The sequence below is a fragment of the Podarcis bocagei genome (genome assembly GCF_964188305.1).
Source record: "Podarcis bocagei genome assembly, chromosome: Z".
Classification (NCBI taxonomy): domain Eukaryota; kingdom Metazoa; phylum Chordata; class Lepidosauria; order Squamata; family Lacertidae; genus Podarcis; species Podarcis bocagei.
In genome coordinates, this window is record NC_138140.1 from 48,320,845 (window position 1) to 48,344,117 (window position 23,273).

Consider the following 23,273-nt stretch of genomic DNA (forward strand, 5'->3'; position numbering starts at 1 on the left):
GAAAAGCAGGGCTGGGGAATCTTTTCTCAGGCCAAATACCAGATTCTCTGCTAGGTAACTTTCCAAGGCCCACATGTACCGGTAAATGGTGGGCAGGGCTGGTGGCCAAAGTGGGTGGGGCAGTGGATGCAAATTTTACCTATGCAAAGCAGTCTTTGCTGATCTGGTGTCTCCCACCATTCCCACCAACCCCAGCCAGCACAGGGGTCAGGAGAGCTGTCATTCTGCAGCACCTGGAGGGCACCAGGTTGGTGGAGCTCACAGAGAACCCAAAGTGAATTTTCATTATCTTGGCTTGTGAGTCAATAAAGTCTATAAACCATAGGCACTGGAGTAGACCTATTTGAGTCAACTCTTAGGGGCTGAAGTCCCTCCAATAAAATACTTGAGGGCCCCCCAAAATTGATGGGCATTGCTATTCAAATGATGTGTGTGTGTGTGTGCGTGCGTGCGCGCGCTGCATCTTGTCATCAATTACTTGCCCCCATCTCCTCCTCAACATTGCTGCATCATCGGGCATCAACAGCTCAGTAGGATAGAGAGGGGAAGGGAAGACTGCCATGCTTCTCCTTACTTCTATTCCCTGCCTACGCAGATTTCATTTGGGAAAGAATGGGATTATAAACTGAGTATTTCTCAAATAAATGGAGCAGCACTGCCATTCCCCCTTTCTTGATCCCAGTAATCCAAATATGTAGCATGCTGATCTCAGCACTTCAGAAGGGATAAGCTTGAAATCTCTGTCTTGGGGCCTATTTCCGCTATACATTTAAAGAAGTATTATGCCACTCTAAGAGAGAGATGCCTGCCCATCAAGGAGATGATTCCCCCTGGGAACTATAGTGTGTTAAGGGTGCTGAGAGTTGTAAGGAGGCCTCTATTTACAGAGCTGTAAACCTCAGAGTGCCCTGGGAACAGGAATTGACCACTCTGAGAATTGTAGTTTTATGGGAGGGGAATAGTGGGGAGTCTACAAACAACACTTAGCACCCTTAACAAGCTACAGTTCCCAGTATTCTTTGGGTGAAGCCATGACTGTTTAAAGTGGACTGGTGGTGCTTTAAATGTATAGTGCACATGGAGCTTTAGACTAAATCTGTGAGCCACCTCATAGCTTTAACTAATTATTCTACTGTTGTGTTTATTATCATTTCCCCTCATGCAACCACCTCCTAGCAAGTGTAGCCTTTTACCTGAGAATCCAGAAGTATGTTGTGTTTTTTGTGACTTTTTGGTTGGACCTAATAAAGGTGTTGGGACGCGAGTAGCGCTGCGGGTTAAACCACAGAGCCTAGGACTTGCCGATCAGAAGGTCAGCGGTTCAAATCCCCGCGACGGGGTGCGCTCCCGTTGCTCTGTCCCTGATCCTGCCAACCTAGCAGTTCAAAGGCATGTCAAAGTGCAAGTAGATAAATAGGTACTGCTCTGGCAGAAAGGTAAACGGCGTTTCCGTGTGCTGCTCTGGTTTGCCAGAAGCGGCTTAGTCATGCTGGCCACATGACCCGGAAGCTGTACGCCGGCTCCCTCGGCCAGTAAAGCGAGATGAGCGCCACAACCCCAGAGTCAGTCATGACTGGACCTAATGGTCAGGTGTCCCTTTACCTTTTTAATAAAGGTGTTACCAGCTGCTGGCTGACTAACTTTCCTTCTTATTGATGTGCATGGCTGCCTTTGTTCTTTTTAGTTTACTTTCTGCTTTTTGCAGTGCCACACATGCCGCAACAGAGGTCAAAATCTACATTTGCACCAAACAGCAATGCTCCTGTCTGCAGTAAGGCTGTACTCTTTGGTTATCTTAATTATTTAAGCTTGCATTGGGGTAGAATGGTCCCACCCCATTAATTAATTAATTAATTAATTTACATAATTCATTACTTTTTTGTGTGCAAAGCTTATCTGCGATGGCATCAATAAACTGAGAAAGTGCTGTGTCGAGACTGAAGGCAGAATCCAAGACAGGGATTAGTGCAGGAGTTGCCAACCTTCTTAAGTCAATAGGCATATTTGGATTTTTTGGGTGAGTGCTACGGGCACCACCCTGGTTACTCAGCTTCCTCCCAGGAGAAACGGAACGAGAGAAGGTGTGCATGCACACCCATTGCTTTTCCAAGTGATCTGACTAAAAGCAGAATTAATCATGGGCTTTGAAAAGCACCTGTAAATGTCATGACCTCTGTATCCAGCAGCTGCCAAGGCTTGTGAGTCAGGAGCTGCAGACATTCCAGTGAAGGGACTCAGCGACATTAGTAAAAAAAAACCAAACAAACCCCAGCGTTATAAACATGCAACACCAGATGGCGCTGAAGAGCACAAAACATTTCTAGGCGATTTTATGTAGCAATTTTTTCCTTTTGTTATAACGATTTGATTTATAACTTATTTATAGTGTGTGCTTTTCCCTGTGTTTAGATCCACTCAAGGAATCAGACCAGGTGCAGGGCTGTGAGTCTGCTGGTGGAACAGGAGCTGAAGCTGATGAACATGAGCTCCCCCCCTCCCCAAGAGCCTCCTCCAGTGATGGCTGATGTCCAGTGGGAGGGCAGAAAGCAGGGAGGCCAACAGTAGTCTAGGTTTGTCCCCATCCTCCTTGCTGCTGAGTTCTATAAGGGCAACACTGAGGTTGAGGAGGAGGAGGAAGATGGCAGCCAGCCCCTGGACTTGGATCCAAGCAAGAAGGAGAAAAATAACTACCAAACTTTTAGAAGACATCTGAAGGCAGCCCTGTTTAGGGAAGCTTTTAATGTTTAATAGGTTATTGTATTTTAGTGTTTTGTTGGAAGCCGCCCAGAGTGGCTGGGGAAACCCAGCCAGATGGGTGGGATATAAATAATAAATTATTATTATTATTATTATTATTATTATTATTATTATTATTATTATTATTATTAATCAGGAGGGCACTGGCTGAGGGCAGATTTGAGGTTGCTGGGGCAGTGTACTGTGCCCTAATGGACTAGCCTGTACTGACCTTCTGCATCTGTAGGGACAGAGCGTGGACCTCCATGGGCACCTTCCCTCGAGGAACACCCCCCCCCCCCCCCGTCAAGACCTTACCAGCCCAGCACTGAAGGAAGTGTACCAGGCCAGAGGGTTGGTCCTTTAAGAACGTATACTGTTGTTAGTCACAAGGTGGTGGAGAGACTGCCTGAGACCAGAGGCTTAAAAGTGATTGGTCAGCTTCAAATCTTCATCAGGGCAAGCTGCCCACTCAGTTTTCTGTAGCTATGCATCTTTCTCTATGGAATATGTTACTGGACTAGACCCTGCGACATTAAAAATGAAACTACCAACTTCCTCCTTCACCTCTGTGTATTTTTCAAGGGAGAAAATGTCAAGCACCCTCAGCTTCTCATGGTCAAGGGGGCAAGGGAGTGGGGGTGTGTGTGAGGAGCTCAGAGGCTTCACGGGCACCAAGTTGGTGACCCTTAGATTACTGAAATGGTCCCCGAAGTCTGGAGTTTTGTTCCTGTAGGAGAGCTGGAACTCTTTTAAGCGATCAGTCTTGGCTGTTGAACCACAGTTTTACTGCAAAGCTTGCAAAAGAGCATGCATGTTTATTTTGGGTAGTGATGTTGTAGCAGACACTTACTGAGCTAAAGCGAAGCTGCCATCTGATTGCAGGGTACATTATGCATCTACAAATGCTAAATTGCTAATGCCTTCTGAAGCTCCTCTAATGTATTAGTTCAACAGTATTATTATACCACTCAACAAGAAAATGATACCTTGAATCCATTATAGCTTGAATGATGGTATGCTATCAGGCGCCAAATATTTGGCTTCCAGCAGTTTTAAAAGATAGCCATGTCTATATTAAATTCCACCAAAATAATAATAATAATAATAATAATAACAATAATTTGGCTCTCTCTCTCTCTCTCTCTCTCTCTCTCTCTCTCTCACACACACACACACACACTTTAAAAAGAGGTAGGGTTCACTTAAAATAAATAAATTTCAGACCTAAATACTTTGTCTAGGCAACCAGAACACACACAACATAGTGTTATGAGTTGGGTGGGGAAAGAGCAGTCTGTATGCCAGGACCCTTCTAATTCCTGGGTACAGCAATTGTTAAAAATCTAAAGAAAGATTTTAGTTCCTAGATTAGCCAGGCTAGCTTCCTGGTAAGGTAATGGCCTAAGAATGGGCTACTAAGGAAACAAAGGAAGTGGTTCAGGGCCAGAAAACAAATGGGTGGACTCTCCTTCCTTAACTCAGTGGTAGTTAGAAAGACAAAGGCTGGAAGTAGCTGGAATTAGCAGGCTGGGAAGGGAGAGGCTTAGAGCCATGCCTGATTTCTGTTTGACTCCAAGGTTGCGGTTATGGGAGAAGCAAGACCATCTTGGAGTGTTATTGCCGTGAACCCTCCCATCATAGGCCCAGACTGTATACGTGTGTAAATAAATCATATATTGTAATGGCCACAGTCTCTGCTGTACTTCATTCTGAAGGAAGCACAAACCCTGGGTAAGCGCCTGGAACCCCTGGAATCTCACACTGCTCAGAGAGTGGGGTGCAACAGTATTTTAGCCTTTTAATCTCATCTTGCTAGATCTGTATGCACTTTTACTGATGAAGCTGCCTGGTTCTGCAAACCTGAATGTACTGTCTTAGAATGCAATCCTATATCTGCTTACCTGGGAGAAAGCTCCATTGGGTTTACTTCTGAGTAGACAGGTCTAGGATTGCAATCTTAAGACTTTTAAAAGCTTTACATTCCCATTGGAGGGTTTCATCTCACCCAATTCAGCAGATACCAGCTGCTCCCCTGGTGCCTGCACACAGGTCTCTGAATATTCCTGCATGTTTTCCTCCACTGCCGATTCCTCAGGCACTGGCTCTTCCTCTTGCATGTTCACACACACCTACAATTTCTCCCACACACCCCTCTTCCACAACAGGCTCGCAGGGAGTGGAGAAATCAATAAGAAGCAGCCTCTCAGCTCTAGCCACCTCACATTTCCCCAATGCGGCTTCCCCCCTTGTTTTCAGCTATCTCAGCTGCCCACCCACACTATGGATCTCTCTGGCCACCCCTTCCATCTGGGTGCCTTGCAGCTGGGTCCTGGGTCATTCTCAACCCCCCCCCCCAGTAGCATCTCATTCAGCAGGGCCCTCAACTTGCATGGAGTCACACGCTTCTCTCCAAGGAGGCCGTTCACACACTCTGCTTGCAGCTGCTTCACCTCAGCAAATTGTTGCTGGATCATGTGCTCAAACCGCCCCATGTCTTGCTGGCTTCACTGCTTCATCTGTTGCTGGAGCTGAACTGCTCAAGAAGTGTTGCTGTTCCTCCTTCAGCTCTGGCACATCTTGGTCACAGGTCCCCCTCCAGGACATACAAATCCCACACCCCAAAACTGAACAGTTGCAAATTTCCATGGGTTTCAAGCACTTACCCAGGTTTCATGTTTCCTGTGGAATGAGGTACAGTAGGGACTGTGGTTTCCCTATATGGTTTATTTACACATACATATGTACACCCTGGGACACGGGTGGCACTGTGGTCAAAACCACTGAGCCTCATGGGCTTATGAGTGACGCAACCCCAGAGTCGGTCATAACTGGACCTAATGGTCAGGGGTCCCTTTACCTTTATGTACAACCTGAGGCTATGATGGGGCAGTGGGGGGAGGTTGTTGGGTAGAATCCACAGCCTCGGATTCTAACAGAAATCAGACATGGCTCTGTCTCTCTGGCTTCCTGGCCTCCTGAGAGCCAGTGTGGTGCAGTGGTTAAGAGCGGTAGTCTCCTAATCTGGGGAACCGGGTTCGCGTCTCCGCTCCTCCACATGCAGCTGCTGGGTGACCTTGGGCTAGTCACACTTCTCTGAAGTCTCTCAGCCCCACTCACCTCACAGAGTGTTTGTTGTGGGGGAGGAAGGGAAAGGAGAATGTTAGCCGCTTTGAGACTCCTTAAAGGGAGTGAAAGGCGGGATATCAAACCCAAACTCTTCTTCTTCTTCTTCTTCTTCTGCTTCCAGCTTCCAACTTCTAGATTTAAACACTTGCCGGATCCGGGAATTAGAAGGGTCTTGGCATTCAGCCGACTCTCCTGCCCATCAGCTCATAACACCAGGGTACTCCAAACTACACCCCCCCCCAAAAAAATTCCTCTCACTTTGAAATAGAAACTATACTGTTAGCATATTTGTAAATATGTGTTAAATCTATCTGTTGAAAGAGTGTCTCACACACATACACACTGAACTTTTTGTCCCATGTGGCGAGTTTTGTGACGTTTTGAATTCAAAATAGTGCTGTTTTTAATGCTGTAATTTATTTGTGGTTTTATGGCACTTCATTCTGATACACATAATAAATGCACAAAGTGCTGATAGCATGGTAAGTGCATTAAAATGCTAAGTTTCCAAAGTACTTTACAGAGCTTTGTTTTACAATGGTGTGGCTTGTGATACTAAATATTGGCCTTCTACTGCCTTTTATCTTTTCTTACTCTTCTGGACAACAATTCCTATGCTTCTTTGTTTTTAAATCTAGAAAACAAATTCAGAACAATACCTTAGGATGATTATACCTGCCCCTACCCACCTTACACTACCATGAGATGATTGTTTTAAGGAACTGAAGACATCTAGCCCCTGGCTTAATTATGCAAGCTTTGTTGTGTTTCTTATCCACTGAATGTAGTCTGCAACTTCAGTGTAGACATCGTAATCGCCCTTCAATGCACATTCTTCCCAGCAGCTGGCTATGGCTGTTAGGAACCAGGTGCCTTCCACGTCTGTGGCATAAGGGCCGCCACTGCCTCCCTGGTGCGTTCTCTTAGCTGTGGCAGAGACACCAGCACAGAACATGTTTGGCAAGAGGGTAGACTCGCCATCCCTCTGACAAGTGCTCTGGTCAACACGGTGCACCTTCAGAACCTGGAGAACACTGGCTCTTTTTCGTTGGTCCTTTGGCCTCCACCAACCGCTCACCATGCCTGATCCATGCTGCAGAAGGCTGTTTGTGAACTTCTCGCCTGCGATGCAAATCGGGGTGACGTAATAGTTCAGCTCCAGCGGTGAATCTAGCTCGAGAAGTGCAATGTCATTGTGGTACCTGTGGGTAGTGTTGTATGTGGGGTAGCGAATTGCCTTCACCACCCGACGTTGTTGTTCAGTGTGGTCGAAAGCGTCCGTATTGTGCTCACCTGATGAAAAAAGAGCCATTGGATACACATAGGTTCTTTAAACGGGAAATTTGGCATTCTGGACATACACTTAGTTGTCAACACAGCATGCTCCAGGCTGTGTCAGATTAAAGCAACGAGTCCAGCACTGAACTCAAGGCACCAGTGTTAAGTATACAATATGCACTGAAATGGAAAAAAAACCTCTACAACGTGTCTGTGTTGAACTGTGAAGCATTGCATGTATATTTCTGTTGAAGAGCAGCCTAACAGGTTAATCATTAGAGTGGCTGTATCACAGGACTGTATATCTGCTGGCTCAGTCACATGAAAGAGATACAGTGGTGCCTTGCAAGACGAAAAGAATTCGTTCCGCGAGTCTTTTCGTCTTGCGATGTTTTTCGTCTTGCGAAGCACGGTCCGTCGCAACTGCGCTTCTTCAAGCGGCTTTTAAAAAAAAGTGCAAGACGTTTTCGTCTTGAGAAGCAAGCCCATAGGGAAATTCGTCTAGCGAAGCAACGCAAAACCGAAAAACCCTTTCGTCTAGCGAGGTTTTCGTCTTGCGAGGCATTCATCTTGCGGGGCACCACTGTACTATTAGAGGTCTGTGTATATGCTAATCTGTGGGCATCCATCTTGGTTGTGGGAATTCTTTGTTTTCAAGCAACTGGAGAGTATGGATTTATTAATTCTGTTCTTCAGTAAATCAGCCTCAGGCTAATGAACTGGATGTAATATATTTATAATCTAAGATACTTATTTCTTTTCAGCTACTGTTGATTATGATCATAGAATAGGAGAGTTGGAAGGGACCCTGAGGGTCATCCAGTCCAGCCCCTGTAATCTCAGCTAAAGCATCCATTACAGATGGCCACCCAACCTCTGCTTAAAAGCCTCCAAGGAAGGAAAGTCCACCACTTTCTGAAGGAGACTCTTCCACTGTTGGGCTTCTCTTACTGTCAGAGGTTTCCCCCCTGTATGTTTAGTCAGAATCACATTTCTTGTAACTTGAAGCTATTGGTTCAAGTTTAATTGTCTTTTGAATATTTTAAGTTATCTGTTTCTTATCAACAATTTAGATGCTTTGTTTGGATTTTTATGGGCTGCTTAGAGGTTGTCTTACAATCAAATGGCACATTAACATTGTTAAAGGAAAATAAATAGATGGGCATAAATAATGATCCCATGGAAAGGGAATGTACTTTATACATGCTTAATGGCATTCTCTCCACCTCACCCCACCCCAAAGTCTAGGAACAGAATAAGGCCCCTAATAAACCTGTATTCAGCTTTCTCATTTTACCAGCCCTCCTGAGACTCTAGGCAAAAATGCAGCCAAATTCCAGCCACACCTCAAAGTTGTTTTATCACTTACCTGCCACAACAGTGTGTAGCCCATACTCGATGCAGTGTGCTGCGGTGGCAATCCACTGCTCATTGATGATTGTGCCTCCACACAGTTCTTTTCTTTCGTAGCTGAGCATATAAACCTGCGAGTGAAGAAAACTGTATAAGATCAGGATCGACCCCTTAAAGTACATATGCAGTTACAGCCCAATGGTAGTGTTAATGGCAGCTGCCTCTAGAGGGCAGCAAAGGCTGGATGGTGCAGCAGCAGCACGCTGAAATTTGCAAAGAAGAAATGGAAGAGAACCCAAACAAAAGACTTTATATCTATCTATCTATCTATCTATCTATCTATCTATCTATCTATCTATCTATCTATCTATCTATCATCTATCTATCTATCTATCTATCTATCTATCTATCTATCTATCTATCTATCTATCATCTATATCTATCTATCTATCTATCTATCTATCTATCTATCTATCTATCTATCTATCTATCTATCTATCTATCTATCTATCTATATAAAACAACAACAGAGAGAAATACAGTAGCAGGTAAAGTGTATTTACTTATGCCTAATTGCATAGAAATGAAGAATCAGGGAGGCTTGAGTGAATGTTTCAGGATACAATCCTATGCAGATTTGCCTTGCAGTAAAGTGAAGCAATTTAGTTAAAATGTAGAATTCTCTCCCGCAAGAGACTGTGATGGTAGGGTATGTCATTTTAGGTAGGGAAACTTAGTTTTTGCCAATTTCTTCAGTGAGGTGTCTGAAAAATACATTTTTTGGGTGTGAGGAATTCAATTCTGCTGTTATTTTTGTGACTGGGCAAGTCTACATTTGAGGAAGAAGCACATAAACTGCTTTCAGAAAACCAAAGAATTTTAATCTGACCTTCTGAAAATGTCAGGTAATGCTAAACAACAGCAACAATTTACTGCAAGTATTTGGCAATCATTTTAATGATTTCTATGCAATTTTACACACATTTTACTTGCCAGGCAAAACTAAATTATATTAATTTAACCAAAATAACCTTTGAATTCCAAAGTCATGTTACAACTTTTTAGCACCCATCATTTTTGGAATTTGAAAGTTGAAAAATTCAACTGGTCTTACATAGGCACTAACTTGGATTTCAATTTCTATAGCACCCTTTATCAAAAGGTACAACATTAAGAGCACATTTCATGGAGCATAATTAAAGCAAAAATAAAAAGCATAGTAATAGATAGCATAATAATAAAATAATAATCATAGTAACAGTCTCCCTCACCTCACAACTTTAACATGCCATAGAGTATTTAATGGCCAAAGGCCAGGGTTTTTTTTTGCCAGGCACCTAAATGTGTATAATGAAGGCGCTAGCTGAAACTCCTTGGGGAAAGCATTCCACAGACGGGGAGCCACTGCAGAAAAGGCCTGTTCTCATGTTGCCAACCCTCCAGACCTCTCAGGGAAGAGGCACATGAAGAAGGGCTTCACAGAATGATCTCGGGGTCTGGGCTGGTTGTGGTATAGGTGTCCTGATTCGTTCAAGGCTTTATAAGTGAGCACCAGTACTTTGAATTTGGCCTGGAAACTAACTGGCAACCAGTGCGGTTGGGTCAGGATTGACATTATATGCTCAAACTGTCTTGTTCTGGTGAGCAATTGAATTCTGCACCAGCTGAAGTTTCCGAACTGTCTTCAGGGGCAGCCCCATGTATAATGCATTGCAGTAATCCAAACTCCTTTTACCATTGTCATGTGGTTCCCAGACGATTGCCCAGAAGGGAGTGTGGCCCTGAGACTGAAAAATGTTTCCCACTCCTTTAACTAGAGGGAATGGTTCTCCTGTAGATTGCCTGATGGGGGCCTTCTATAGCTACCACATTTGCAAAACAGCGAACTCTTGTTGAATTACCTGCCATGGGACTTCCCCCTTCTTGCTGTTTGTGCTGATTGGACTGGGAGGCGTTGGTCCCACGAGAGCAGTTTGGGCTTTATTGACAGACACATCTCTGGGGTCATTGGTAGCATTGCTGCTTCTGTTCTTTGCTGCCTCTGGAGCTCCAATCCTCCCGCATGGAAAGGGCACTGTGGAGAAACTACAAAATCACTAATGCGCCGGAAAGTAGGCTCCGGTGCACAAGCGCACCTGCCAGAATTTGAGTATTAGCCTTTCCTTGATGTGAGGCTGCTGCTGCAAGCATCATCGGCTCATTCGTGTGTCTGCTTTTCAAGGGTAAGCCATAAACGTAAGAAGGTGCTTTATGTCAAATTGGACCATTGGATCAGGTCCATATTGACTGGCAACAGCACTCCAGGAAATAAGACAGGAGGCATTTCCAGCACTCCTGGGACACGATGGGGAATGAACATCAGACTTTTGCATGCATCACAAGTGATTTGCCACCGAGCTAGAGCCTTTCTCCCAGTGGCGTAGCGTGGGTTGTCAGCACCCGGGGCAAGGCAAGTAATTTGCGCCCCCTAACCCGTGGATTTGCGCCCCCTAACCAGTGGATTTGCACCCCCTAACCCCCAGATGTTGCGCCCGGTGCGGCCGGCCCCCCCTGCACCCCCACGCTACGCCACTGCTTTCTCCATTTGTCCATTGGGTTCAGGATTGCCTCCACTGACTGAGACATAGTAAGATATACCAGAGATTGAAGCTGGCACCTACTGAATGCAAGGCAGGTGTTCTACCATGCAGCTATGAACCAAAGCAGCTCACAACAATGCCAGAAAAGAATCCAGTAGTAAGGAAATCCATTGCAGCACATTGCAGTTGGAATGTATCAGCAAGATTTAAAATAAGCACAGACTCAACATTACCACAGGCTGTCTCACATTACAGTATACTGCATACCACCAAGACTGAGCAACCCACTAGCAATTCACACTAAAGTTTAATGATAAACACACTGTTATGTATTGAGTTGAATAGGATCCAAAATGCAGCAGTCTGATTGGTCCTAGAACAATAGGATTCAGAATGCAGCAGTATGATTGGTCCGCAGGAGCTACCCAATCCAGCTCCAGGTAGAAGTGAATCCACAACCTGATTGGCCTACAGAAGAATCCTGGAATTAGCCAATCACGTGCAGCCCATTGTGTAAATAATGTATATAAAGCTGATATTGTGGGGGAACTTCCATTTTTCCTCCTCACCATTATGAGCTGAATAAAGAGCATGAAATCCACTCTCGACCCCGAGTATATTTCACATACCAAGACAAAAATATAATTAATAGCAAAATGGTACATGAGCCTGAGATCTAAGAAACATCCCCCCTGACTTCTCACATGTTTTTTTAAGGCTTCTTTAGCACTTCATGAAGAGGCAGGAAAAACTAAAGCCTCCTCCCCATCCCATCCCAGATGCAACTGACTAGCGAACCTTCTGGTATGACAACTGCAGGTAGCTATTGGCTAGTACCCTTTCCACCCAGATTTGGATAGTCTGCAAACAAATCCCTCACCTGGAAGGGAACAACCTTTTATTTCAATGGAACCTGTTCCCACCAGATTTGGAGTTTTATTCTGCTAAAAGGGTAGAAGATTCATAGGTCAAACATTACTAAACAGTGCTCAAATCTTTTACCTGTTGGTTCACAACTCTTCTGGTCTTCCATCAGTCTGTACCCAAGAGCACAGGAACAGACTGCCTTCCCTTTAGGGCCATTCTCACATATCTGCTTGCAACCTCCATTCTTCGCTGAACATGTAAGGTCTGATGGGGGGGGGGTTGAAATTAAATTAAATTTTACATGAAACTTGCCAAAATACAAGAACATACTTGTGGCATGAAACAGGTACAACAAGGATGCCCCCTAATCAACCACATTTTTGATCTGGTCCACACTGGCATGGTAATCTCATGATCTTCATTTAAAACTTGCATTTCATTGTGCTGCCTCAAGGCAACATGCATGGTTCCTCCTCCTCAATTTTAACCTCATAACAACCCTGTAAGGTAGGGCTAGTCAGTGTGGTGCCCTCAAGGCACTGTGGAACTCATCACCTCCAGCCAGCGTGGCTGATGGGAGTTGAAGTCCAACAACATCAGAAGAGCAAACACTTTATTCATGGACAATACTTTAAGAGACTTTGATAACCCAAGATTGTGGGAATTCAGATTGAGTCCTGCAATCAGTAAGGTCTAAAACCACAGCTTACAGGTGTCATAGGTACTGGATCAGACCCTTACTGCAAACGAACACCCCACTCCTCCTCAACTTTATTGCATCATCATATCATTGAGATCTAAAAAATAGTCTTATGCTGATGACATCATTGGCACAGATCTACAGCCTGTAGTATAGCGGCAAATTCAGAAGTGTAGGGTCCCTGTGTGATAGTCACACCCTGCCCCCTCAGAGCCACACCCCCTTCTAAGATTATACCATACTCTAAGACTATACCATAATCTTATAATTATACAATAATAATAATTAGGGATGCATTGCAAAATGATCAGTGCAGATAGCCATGTATTGCCTTTCAGATGGATCTACTCTTTTCTGTGGGCAAATGATTTGGAATGCTCCTATAACTTCTTTTGGAATGGCTTACTGTATGTTGTTGTTTTAAGTTCCATTGAGCGTAGAAGAACTTGCACACCATTCTCTTGAAACCGAAGCACCTGTTGTTTTCAGTGTTCCTAAATACTTGGCTTTGGAGCATGCAGAACAATTCCTCCTTGTGGCACTTCAAATATGAAACAGCCACCCAGGAGAGGTCCACCTTTTAGCATTGCTGTTCACTTTCTAGTGTGTTGCTACAGCCCTACTTAAAAAAGAACACCTTGACTTGTTTAGGTTGCTATTATTATGATTATCAAAGGTAAAGGTAAAGGACCCCTGGACAGTTAAGTCCAGTCAAAGGTGACTATGGGGTTGCAGTGCTCATCTCGCTTTCAGGCTGAGGGAGCCGGCGTTTGTCCACAGTTAGTTTTCTGGGTCATGTGGCCAGCTTCTGCCACAACGGAACACTGTGACGGAAACCAGAGTGCATGGAAACACCGTTTACCTTCCCGCTATAAAGCGGTACCTATTTATCTACTTGCACTGGCATGCTTTTGAACAGCTAAGTTGGCAGGAGCTGGGACTGAGCAACGGGAGCTCACTCTATTGTGCAGATTCCAAGTGCCAACCTTCCGATCAGCAAGCCCAAGAGGCTCAGTGGTTTATTTGTGGTTCTAGGCAACTGAGCACCCATTCCCCATCAACATACCAATCTCACAGTTCCTTCCTTCATATCCATCTAGGCACAGACATTGGTAGTCACTGGGTTTGCATTGACATGTTCCACCATTCATGCATGGCCTTGACTTGCATCCCTCGCCACCTTGGAAATAAAGATTCAATTGTAACTGTAACTAAGGGTATCCATGAGTCATATTGTGATCTACAAATGGCTATCAATGCATTTTACTGCAGAAGCAAAAGATAAAAGAAAACGCAGGGCAGTGAGTCAGGAGCAGCATGCCCCACCGCCTTCTCCTCCAGCCCCACTGCAAGGAGGACGTTGGAAGTATGCACTCCCTTGCTTAATGCTAGCTATGGTTTAATGTCACATCCAAAAAAAGAGACAGCTGTGGTTGGCTTAAATTATGCCTTATTATTAAAAACAAGTCAGAGATCAAATTGTGGTTTAGTATCTGGATTGTTTCAGCAAAGCAGAATTTAAACTAATTGTCATTTCTTGTTTGGATGCAATGAGAAACTCTGGTTAGTTTAAACCAGCAAGCAGATTCTTCCAGTCCCCTCCTGGAAGTTGCTCCGAAGGAGAAGAGAGGAGAGCATAAGAGCTCTAGGTTCAAGCTGCTTCACTCATGCTAAATTATGGTTTAGTGATAGGCTTAAACTTGCCATTAATCAAAGGAACCTCTGCTCTGGTAAACAAATCTGGGGAATAGGGACATCAAGGGAGGAATCTAGCAGAATCAGAGTCTTTGAACCCTTATAGTTTCAAGGGCAGTGGCGTAGCTAGCTGCTTAGGTGCCCATGGGGGCGGGGTGAGTTGTGTGGAACCTCTCCGTCGCCGCCCATCAGCTGAGGGAGAGGCAGTGGGCAGATGCAAGCCCCACACTGACGTTTCAGACAGCACAGAGCCTGCAGGCACCCAAGCCACCACATCACTCCCAGGAGAGTGCACTCTTCCCACCTTGGATCAAATCTATGCTTCCAGGTGCTATAAGAAAGCTGCAGAGATAGTGCACTCCCTGGAAATGATCTCTTTCAGCTTCTGCCTTCTGGAAGAAGGTATAGGGTTATAAAGACTAGGAGTAGCCGCCTGAGAAACAGTTTCTATCCAAATGTGATTTTAGTTTTAAATGCAGTGTAAGGCGTCTCTATGGGAGTGTATTGTATTTTAAAAATGGGGCATCAGAGTTTTTTGGGAGCTAACTAGGTTGGGATAGCTGGGATAGCAGGCTTGTTGGTTTTGAATGTCTTATGTAGATTCCCCCCCCCCCCATTTCATTGTTCTGTATGGGACAATGACAATAAAGATTATCATATCGTATCATACTGTATTGTATGGCTCAGGCATGCTGCAGGTCCCCTGGTAAATGCCGGCTCCCGTGGTGTGGCACCCAGTGCCAGCTGCATTTCATTATGTTTCTTGACTGAACTAAAAGTTTCATGAGGCCAATTTTTAAAAACTCATATTTTTGTCATCCCTCTCAGTGATGACACCCAGGGTGGCCTATACCCACTGCACCCCTTCCTTCCGCCACTGTTCAAGGGATGAGTGGTTGCGTATGCGTCAGTCTTTGCTGTCTCCACCTATTGTCAAAAATAGTTCAAAGCAAATCCATGGGAGTGTAGCTATCATTGTTGAAATCCAGTGTGATGCTAGGCATATTCAGTGTAATATTAAAGACCCAAGCTTCTTCCATGTAATAGATAGAACAGTTCAGTGGTCTGTGGGCTGCTATTTGATGAACACAGAATATTGTGGCAGCCTGTGATGGCCTGATTCGCTTCAGAAACTGTGGACCAAAAAACTCATTGGCCCCACACCATGCCAGCTGCGACTGATGGAAGTTGGTGTCCAAACCATCTGGCTAGTGAAGGCAATTGGTGGGTGAAGGTAGCCGGGTTGGCGAAGGTAACCAAAGTCAGACAAAAAGATACTGCTTACCATAAGCATATGTATTCCAAAATCTGATCTAGAAGAAAAATTATTAACATTAACCTCAATGGTAAATGCAGGCAGAGAAACAGCAAACAGGTTTATAGAACATTCGTATTACTTTAGTATTGACATCCAGGCATTTCACAAGCATTTTGGCAGGTTCACACCATAGGTCAGCACTGCCCATCTGTTCTGAAATATGTCCCAGAGTAGTTTAACAATCAGTCCCTCTTCCAGGGAATTCTGGGAACTGGAGCTCTGGGAGGGGAACAGGAGCCTCCTAACAACTCTCAGCGCCCTTCCCAAACCACAGTTCCCAGAATGCTTTGGGGGAAAGCCATCACTGTTGAGGGGCTGTCCTGGTGCTTCAAGTGCCTGCTGTGGATGTGGTCCTAGTTGCGTTTAGTAAAGAACATTATTAACATTCCCACCCACCTGCTCATTCGCCAAAGCACTCAGTGACCAGCATTTGAGATCTCACAATTACCGTTTGCAAGTCGTCTTCAAAGACTTCTCTTGCTTCCTCATAATCACATACTTCCTCAATACATTCGCGCTCAAGGTTTCCTTGCAGAATTTCTTCCAGTAAGCCAGTGTTGTGCCTCTTATGTCGGTGCAATAGAGCATTTGCCTCATTCTTGTCAACGAAAACTTAAACATGAAAAGAAATTAGAAATCCACTGAGAAGGCTGCTTCCAATGTTGTCCACCACCACCCTGTCCCTCGGAGTTGCATGAGTGGGAGGGGGCCTCCCTGCCCTCTCCATTGCATCACTGGTGCTGCTCCCAGCCCTGTATTCCCAGCGCTACCAGGCCATGCTGGGAATCGAACCAGGGATGTCCCATGATCACATTCTAAAGTACAGTGGTACTTCGGTTTACGAACCTAATCCGTTCCAGACGTCCGTTCTTAAACCAAAACCGTTCTTAAACCAAGGTGAGCTTTTCGTAATGAGGCCTCCCACAGCAGGTCCCCTTCCACCATTCAGATTCCATTCTTAGACCGAGGTAAAGTACACAAACCAGGACACTACTTACGGTTTTGTAGAGTGTGTAAACTGAATCGTTCTTAAACAGGACTGTTCTTAAACCGAGGTACCACTGTAGTTGTGTTCTATGTTATTAATCAAGCACTTCTAGGAGCTTTTTCATTTTGTTTTCCAATGTAAAGGTAAAGGGACCCCTGACCATTAGGTCCAGTTATGACCGACTCTGGGGTTGCGGCGCTCATCTCGCTTTATTGGCTGAGGGAGCCGGCGTACAGCTTACAGGTCATGTGGCCAGCATGACTAAGCCGCTTCTGGTGAACCAGAGCAGTGCACGGAAATGCCATTTACCTTCCTGCTGGAGCAGTACCTATTTATCTACTCTGACGTGTTTTCAAACTGCTAGGTGGGCAGGAGCAGGGACCGAGCAATGGGAGCTCACCCCATTGTGGGGATTCGAACCACGACCTTCTGATTGGCAAGTTCTAGATTCTGTGGTTTAACCCACAGTGCCACCCCCGTCCCTTTTCCAATGTAGCAATGTAGTTCTTATTAATAAAAAAAATAATTAGTGTGGCGTGAGCAAATATTTATCCTGACAGTGTGGCCCAGAGGGAAAAAAAAGTTTGAGAACTACTGCTTTATAAGTATATAAGAAGAGTCCAGCTGTATCAGGCCAATGGTCCATCTAGTCCGGCATTCTGTTCTCACAGTGGCCAACCAGATGCCTCTTTTGGAAAATAGCAGCTAAATTCAGAAGCATTACTGCCTCTGATCGTAGATGCACAAGATAGCCTTCATGGCTTGTAGCAACTGATAGCTTTATCCTCCATGAGCAGGCATGCCAGGCCCCCTCAAGGGTCAGCAGTGTCCGTGCCCACATGCTGTGGGCTATGCTTATGCCAAGCATGCAAGCCCTGGGGCATCCGCATGACATGTCCTTGCACCCCGCAGTGTGAATGCATGACGTCGCCCGGCCCCCTCAATCGCAGTGGCAAGGTGGCATGCGTGTCCATGAATTTATTCAATCCTCTTTTAAAAGCCACCCTCTCTTAAAACCCTCTTTTAAAGCCATCCAAGTTGGCGGCCATCATCACTAGGACCTCGTACCTACAGGACTGCCTCTCCCGGTATGCCCCGCGGAGGACCTTACGGTCCATAAATAACAACACTTTGGAGGTCCTGGGCCTCAAGGAGGTTAGATTGGCCTCAACCAGGGCAAAGGCCTTTTCAGCACTGGCCCGGACCTGGTGGAAAGCTCTGTCGCAGGGGACCAGGGCCCTGCAGGATTTGACATCTTTCCACAGGACCTGCAAGATGGAGCTGTTCCGCCAGGCCTTTGGTCTGGACTCAGTCTGACTCCCTCTTTCTTTTTTTTTTTTATGGAACCCCTTATACAGGATCCTGTATATAAATTTTCCCTCTGCTCTTTGCTGGCCCATGTAGGACCAACATGGATAGCTGGCCCTGGTGAATATTTGATGTTTCCTCCCCTTATGGTCTTGATTTATGGGCCGCCAGTAAAACAAGGCTCCATTTTAAGCTGTATTTTAATCAACTGGTTTTTGTTTGTTTTTTTAACTGTATTTTATGTTTGGTGTTAGCTGCCCTGAGCCCGGTCTTGGCTGGGGAGGGCGGGGTATAAATAATTTATTACTACTACTACTACTACTACTACATCCTGTGGGAATGAGGTCCACAGTTTAACTATGCACAAACGTTCCCCCCCCAACCCTTATGATTCTGAATAAAGTGCTGATTTAAGCTAGAACAGTGAAAGATTATACGTTCTGAAGGGAAACTAAGATTGTTTGTGCCACAAACTAGACCCCAAATGCAAGACCTGTGCTCCTTCAGGGTCTCTCCCTTATACTTGCATTTAACTGTTTGTCCTTGTTTCTATCTTTTAAAGTATGTATGATATAAAGGTAAAGGGACCCCTGACCATTAGGTCCAGTCGTGACCGACTCTGGGGTTGCGGCGCTCATCTCGCTTTACTGGCCGAGGGAGCCGGTGTACAGCTTCCGGGTCATGTGGCCAGCATGGCTAAGCTGCTTCTGACGAACCAGAGCAGCGCACGGGAATGCTGTTTACCTTCCCACCGGAGCGGTACCTATTTACCGTATTTTTTGCACCATAACAGTCACTTTTTTCCTCCTAGAAAGTAAGGGGAAATGTCTGTGCGTGTTATGGAGGAAATGCCTACGGGTGGCATGCCTACGGATTTTCCTCCTCTAAAAACTACGTGTGTGTTATGGTCGGGTGCGTGTTATAGAGTGAAAAATACGGTATCTACTTGCACTTGATGTGCTTTCGAACTGCTAGGTTGGCAGGAGCAGGGACCGAGCAACGGGAGCTCACCCCGTGGCAGGGATTCAAACCGCCAACCTTCTGATCGGCAAGTCCTAGGCTCTGTGGTTTAACCCACAGCGCCACCCACGTCCCATGTATGATATAATCACATCTTAATTACAAGTTTTTATCCTTTACCTGTTTTAAGTCTTACGTGTTCAGTTTATCCATATGTTTTATCTTATGCTGGTCTATGATCGAAATAAAGTTTGATACCTATTCACATATATATTCACAACATTGTCTACAGGTGCTGTTATTATCCCTCTGTGGTTCATGCAGAAGTCTTTTTCCAGCCCTACCCAGAGATCCCAGAGACTGAACATGGGGCCTTCTGCATGCAAAGCAGGTGCTCTACTTCTGGGCTGCAGCTGTTCCTCTAAAGTAAAGCATTTGCTCTTCCACCAAGATAAGATCGTCCTGCACATATTAACCCAAGTGCAGAATAAAGTTGTGAGTTTTGTACTACTGAAATGCATCGTGTAAAATGTAAATCTTACATTATGCTACATCTCATGAACAACAAATGCCAAGATTATAAAACGCAGACCTGGAGTAATCCAAGGACAGATGCGAAGCTGAAGTCAGACTGACCATGTCTTTTGGGGTCCATTTTTTACCCCATGCTCTGACTTAAGGTAATAATTAAACTTCCGATTGCCACCCATGGCTTATTTGCCAAAACGGAAGCACACTCTGTAGAGCCAGTTATATGCTCTTTAGTCCTGCTGACTGCAGTGAACAGGGGCTCAACTCTCCTCATCAAAAACAAGTCTACTCTGAAATGCATAACTTTGGCTGGACGTTTGGCTGCATTATGCAGCCACAGACACATCCTTAAATGAATGGAAAAGGAAGCATTTAATCATTAAATCAAATGTGCATATTTTTTACTCTATTCCAAGGGACCTTCCTTCCGGGTTGCTGACAACAAGGGTTTTTCAAATCTTGTTTTAATTTACCAGATTTACTCCAGAAATGGAAAATAGAGGGGAAAGACGAGTTGACATTTTGATGTCAATGTAATTCCAGGTAGAACAGAGAACCCCCTGTCTTAAACCCTGGAGAGCTGTTGCTAGATGGACCTATGGTCTGATTCTATATAAGACAGGTTCCTATGTACCTCACGGAACCCAAGATTTTAAGGTGATCCCAATTTTTTAACCCCCACAAAATATCCATTTGATCAAAGCCTTTCTCAACCTCCTGCGCTGCCCAGATGTTTTGAACTACAATCCCCATCAGCCCCAGTTAACATGGGAGGGGAGTTGCAGTCCAAATTATCAGGGGGGCAACAAGCTGATATTATGAAGGCTGATTTAATGAGAACTCCCTGCAGATGTTCCTTTTTTAAAAAAAATAATTACCCACTTGGCTTTATACTCCAACATCAAAATTATTTTATTGATTGATAGCAATGTCTCCTGGGGTAGCTCAGGCAGTGGAGCATGAGACTCTTAATCTCAAGGCCTTGGGTTCGAGCTCTACGTTGGGCAAAAGATTCCTGCACTGCAGGGCTAGGACTAGATGACCTTCAGGGTCCCTTCTTTCCTCCAAGGAGCTCAGAGTGGTGTACATGGTTTTCTTCTTCCTCTTCCTCCTCATTTAATCCCAACAACAACCCTGTGAGGTGGGTTAGGCTGATAGGCAGTGATAGGCCCAGGTCACAAACTGAACTTCCTGGCAGAGTTGGGATTTGGAACCCTGGGCTCCCAGGTCCTAATCTGACGCTAGACTACATTGGCTCTCAGAGTTCGTTGTTCTTCATTATTATTAGTCTACACCTTATATATGACGTCAAGTTTACTGGAGCTGCTTCCTTCTTCCTTGCATATCTGCCCCGCAAGTGGGTCAATTTTAAATCCGTACTCTAATGGAGACAAAGATCACGTTAGATTAGAAATATCTGTTCTTCAGACCTGGGAAGAAACCCTATGTAGCGTAGTGAGAGTTACTGCTGATGAAATGTGTACGGATAACAACTTCAGTCCCTGTTCTGTGCTATTGAAGGGGGTTAAGATTGTGCGAGAACTTCCTCTGCCTGACTGCCCAACTCATATCAGATTCAGTTGGGTAACTGTGTTGGTCTGATGCAGTCGAAATAAATAAATAAATAAATAAATAAATAGTCCAGTAGCATGTTTGTGTGCATGCACACGAAAGCTTATACCCAGAACAAACTTAGTTGGTCTCTTAAGGTGCTAGTGGACATTTTAAGTAGGTAGGTAGGGTGCATCTGGCCCCTGTGCCTTTGCTTGCTGACCCCTGCTCTAGCTGTTAATGAAAGTTGGGTCCTTCATGATACTCCTCTGGCGGCTGAGTTTTCTTTAGAAGCTAGGATTTTAAAGATTTCATGCTGCTTGTAAATGTTTTGTCCCCTGTCCGATGCCAGAGCTCCTCTCTCATTTCAAGTCAGAAGAAGCACAGGCGGCCAGATAGCTTTAAAATGAACTCACCTTCGCATTCAGCGTAGAGGAGGCATCCTAGGAGACAGGCAGCAAGGGTGAAGAAGCCGAGTGCCATCTTCTTAAAAGCACCACGGCTGGTTTGCTAATGAATTGTGGACTGGGAAGTCTCTTGGTTTAGGGGTCCGAAGTGCAAGTACATATTTGTTTTGATTTTGGCTTGACTCCAAGGTCATATTTAAATTTTAGGTCGCTGGATAGACATTTCAGGACATTTCTGAAATGGTTGCCCCTATGTAAAAAGTTATTTCATTTTGGGCTCAACCCTCAGTTTATTTCTTACTTTAAGGCCCTGAATGAATATTTCCAGGTGGTGTCGATTTATGCACAAGTTAAGTAAACTACAGTTTAGGGTGTCGGATTATGAGAGGAGAAAACTAAGGCCATGACCATACCAGACCATCAAAGTAGTATCATACTATTTTAAACAGCCATGGTTTTGCCCAGAGAATCATGGGAACTGCAGTTTGTTAAGGCTGCTGAGAGCTGTTAGGAGACCATGATGTCCCCCTAGAGAACTACTGCTCCCAGAGTTCCATGGTAAGAGGGATTGTTTAACCACTTTTTCAGGAGTCATAATTATTATTTGTTTTCTGTATATGCAGATATGCAAATGTGAGAAAACAAGGGAAGCAAATAATTTGTTGGATGCAAACAGATAGACCCAATATCCACAATAACCTTCTCCAACAAACAATTGTTCAAGAAACCTTTGCAATAATGGAAACAAGCATATTAATTTTCCATTTTGGTTGTTTGTTGTAGTATCTAATAAAACATTTAACTTCCTCCAACTCAGTCCTCATTTCTGGGATTTGCATTTCAAAATGAGAAGGAAAGCTTCCATGCTACAATAGATCACAGCCCAGCAATCCTGATCCGGCTTAATTTGCATTAGTCTGTACTGATAATTGTCAAAGGGCAGCTAATTAAATTTCCAAACCATGGTGCGTGCCCTGCGTTACTCATGTTCCAATGCTGCAACATAGGAACTACTTTATACCACATTAGATCATTGCTCCATCTGGCACAGCACTGTTCACCCTAAGTGGCAGTGGCTCTCCAGAGTTTCAGTCTCTCGCATCAGAAATGCCAGGGATTGAAGCTGGAACCTTCTGCATGAAAAGCAGACGCCCTACCACTCAGCAATGGCCCATCCCTTAAGTAAGATTCTAGTTCTCAACATTTTGATCAAAGGGATACTTAGGCTGGATCTAGATGCATCAAAGAAATGTTTCAATTAAACATGTTGTAAATTTAAACAGGGAAAACAGGTGGAGAAAAATGGGACTCCACAGCACCATCTGGTGGCACAATGTTATAGGTAAAAAAGGTAAAGGACCCCTGGACGGTTAAGTCCAGTCCAAGGTGACTACAGTGGTACCTCGGGTTACAGATGCTTCAGGTTACAGACTCCGCTAACCCAGAAATAGTACCTCGGGTTAAGAACTTTGCTTCAGGATGAGAACAGAAATCGTGCTCTGGCGGCAGCAGGAGGCCCCATTAGCTAAAGTGGTACCTCAGGTTAGCACAGTTTCAGGTTAAGAACAGACCTCCAGAACAAATTAAGTTCGTAACGAGAGGTACCACTGTATGGGGTTGCAGCACTCATCTTGCTTTCAGGCTGGGGGAGCCGGGGTTTGTCCAGAGACAGCTTTCTGGGTCTTGTGGCCAGCAGGACTGGCGCATGAAGGACCGTGACAAGTTCCAGTGCGCATGGAAACGCTATTTACCTTCCCACCACAGCGGTACCTCTTTATCTACTTGCACTGGCATGCTTTTGAACTGCTAGGTTGGCAGGAGCTGGGACAAAGCAATGGGAGCTCACTCCATCGTGGGGATTCAAACCGCCGGC

At 44.8% G+C, this 23,273-nt stretch overlaps 1 protein-coding gene across 1 annotated transcript; it reads right to left on the reverse strand.

The window, feature by feature from the left end:
* Window positions 1-6,263: 6,263 nt before the first annotated feature.
* LOC308579149 (coagulation factor IX-like) lies at window positions 6,264-21,554 on the reverse strand. Its single transcript, XM_081179929.1, has 8 exons — window positions 21,410-21,554; window positions 16,104-16,267; window positions 15,623-15,650; window positions 13,709-13,822; window positions 12,078-12,206; window positions 10,398-10,570; window positions 8,513-8,627; window positions 6,264-7,158 (listed from the first exon to the last, which is right to left on the reverse strand). The coding sequence occupies exons 1-8, from the start codon at window positions 21,474-21,476 to the stop codon at window positions 6,614-6,616; spliced, it is 1,335 nt and encodes a 444-aa protein (XP_081036055.1). The 5' UTR covers window positions 21,477-21,554; the 3' UTR covers window positions 6,264-6,613.
* Window positions 21,555-23,273: the final 1,719 nt, after the last annotated feature.

Excerpts from the sequence above, each read along its gene's own strand:
- LOC308579149 (XM_081179929.1), bottom strand. The coding sequence starts at position 21,476 with ATGGCACTCGGCTTCTTCACCCTTGCTGCCTGTCTCCTAGGATGCCTC. Across the intron at positions 15,651-16,103 it reads TTGAAGACGACTTGCAAACG|ATCAGATTTTGGAATACATA; the intron begins GTAATTGTGAGA and ends TTTTTCTTCTAG. Across the intron at positions 12,207-13,708 it reads AGGAAGGAACTGTGAGATTG|ACCTTACATGTTCAGCGAAG; the intron begins GTATGTTGATGG and ends CCCCCCCATCAG.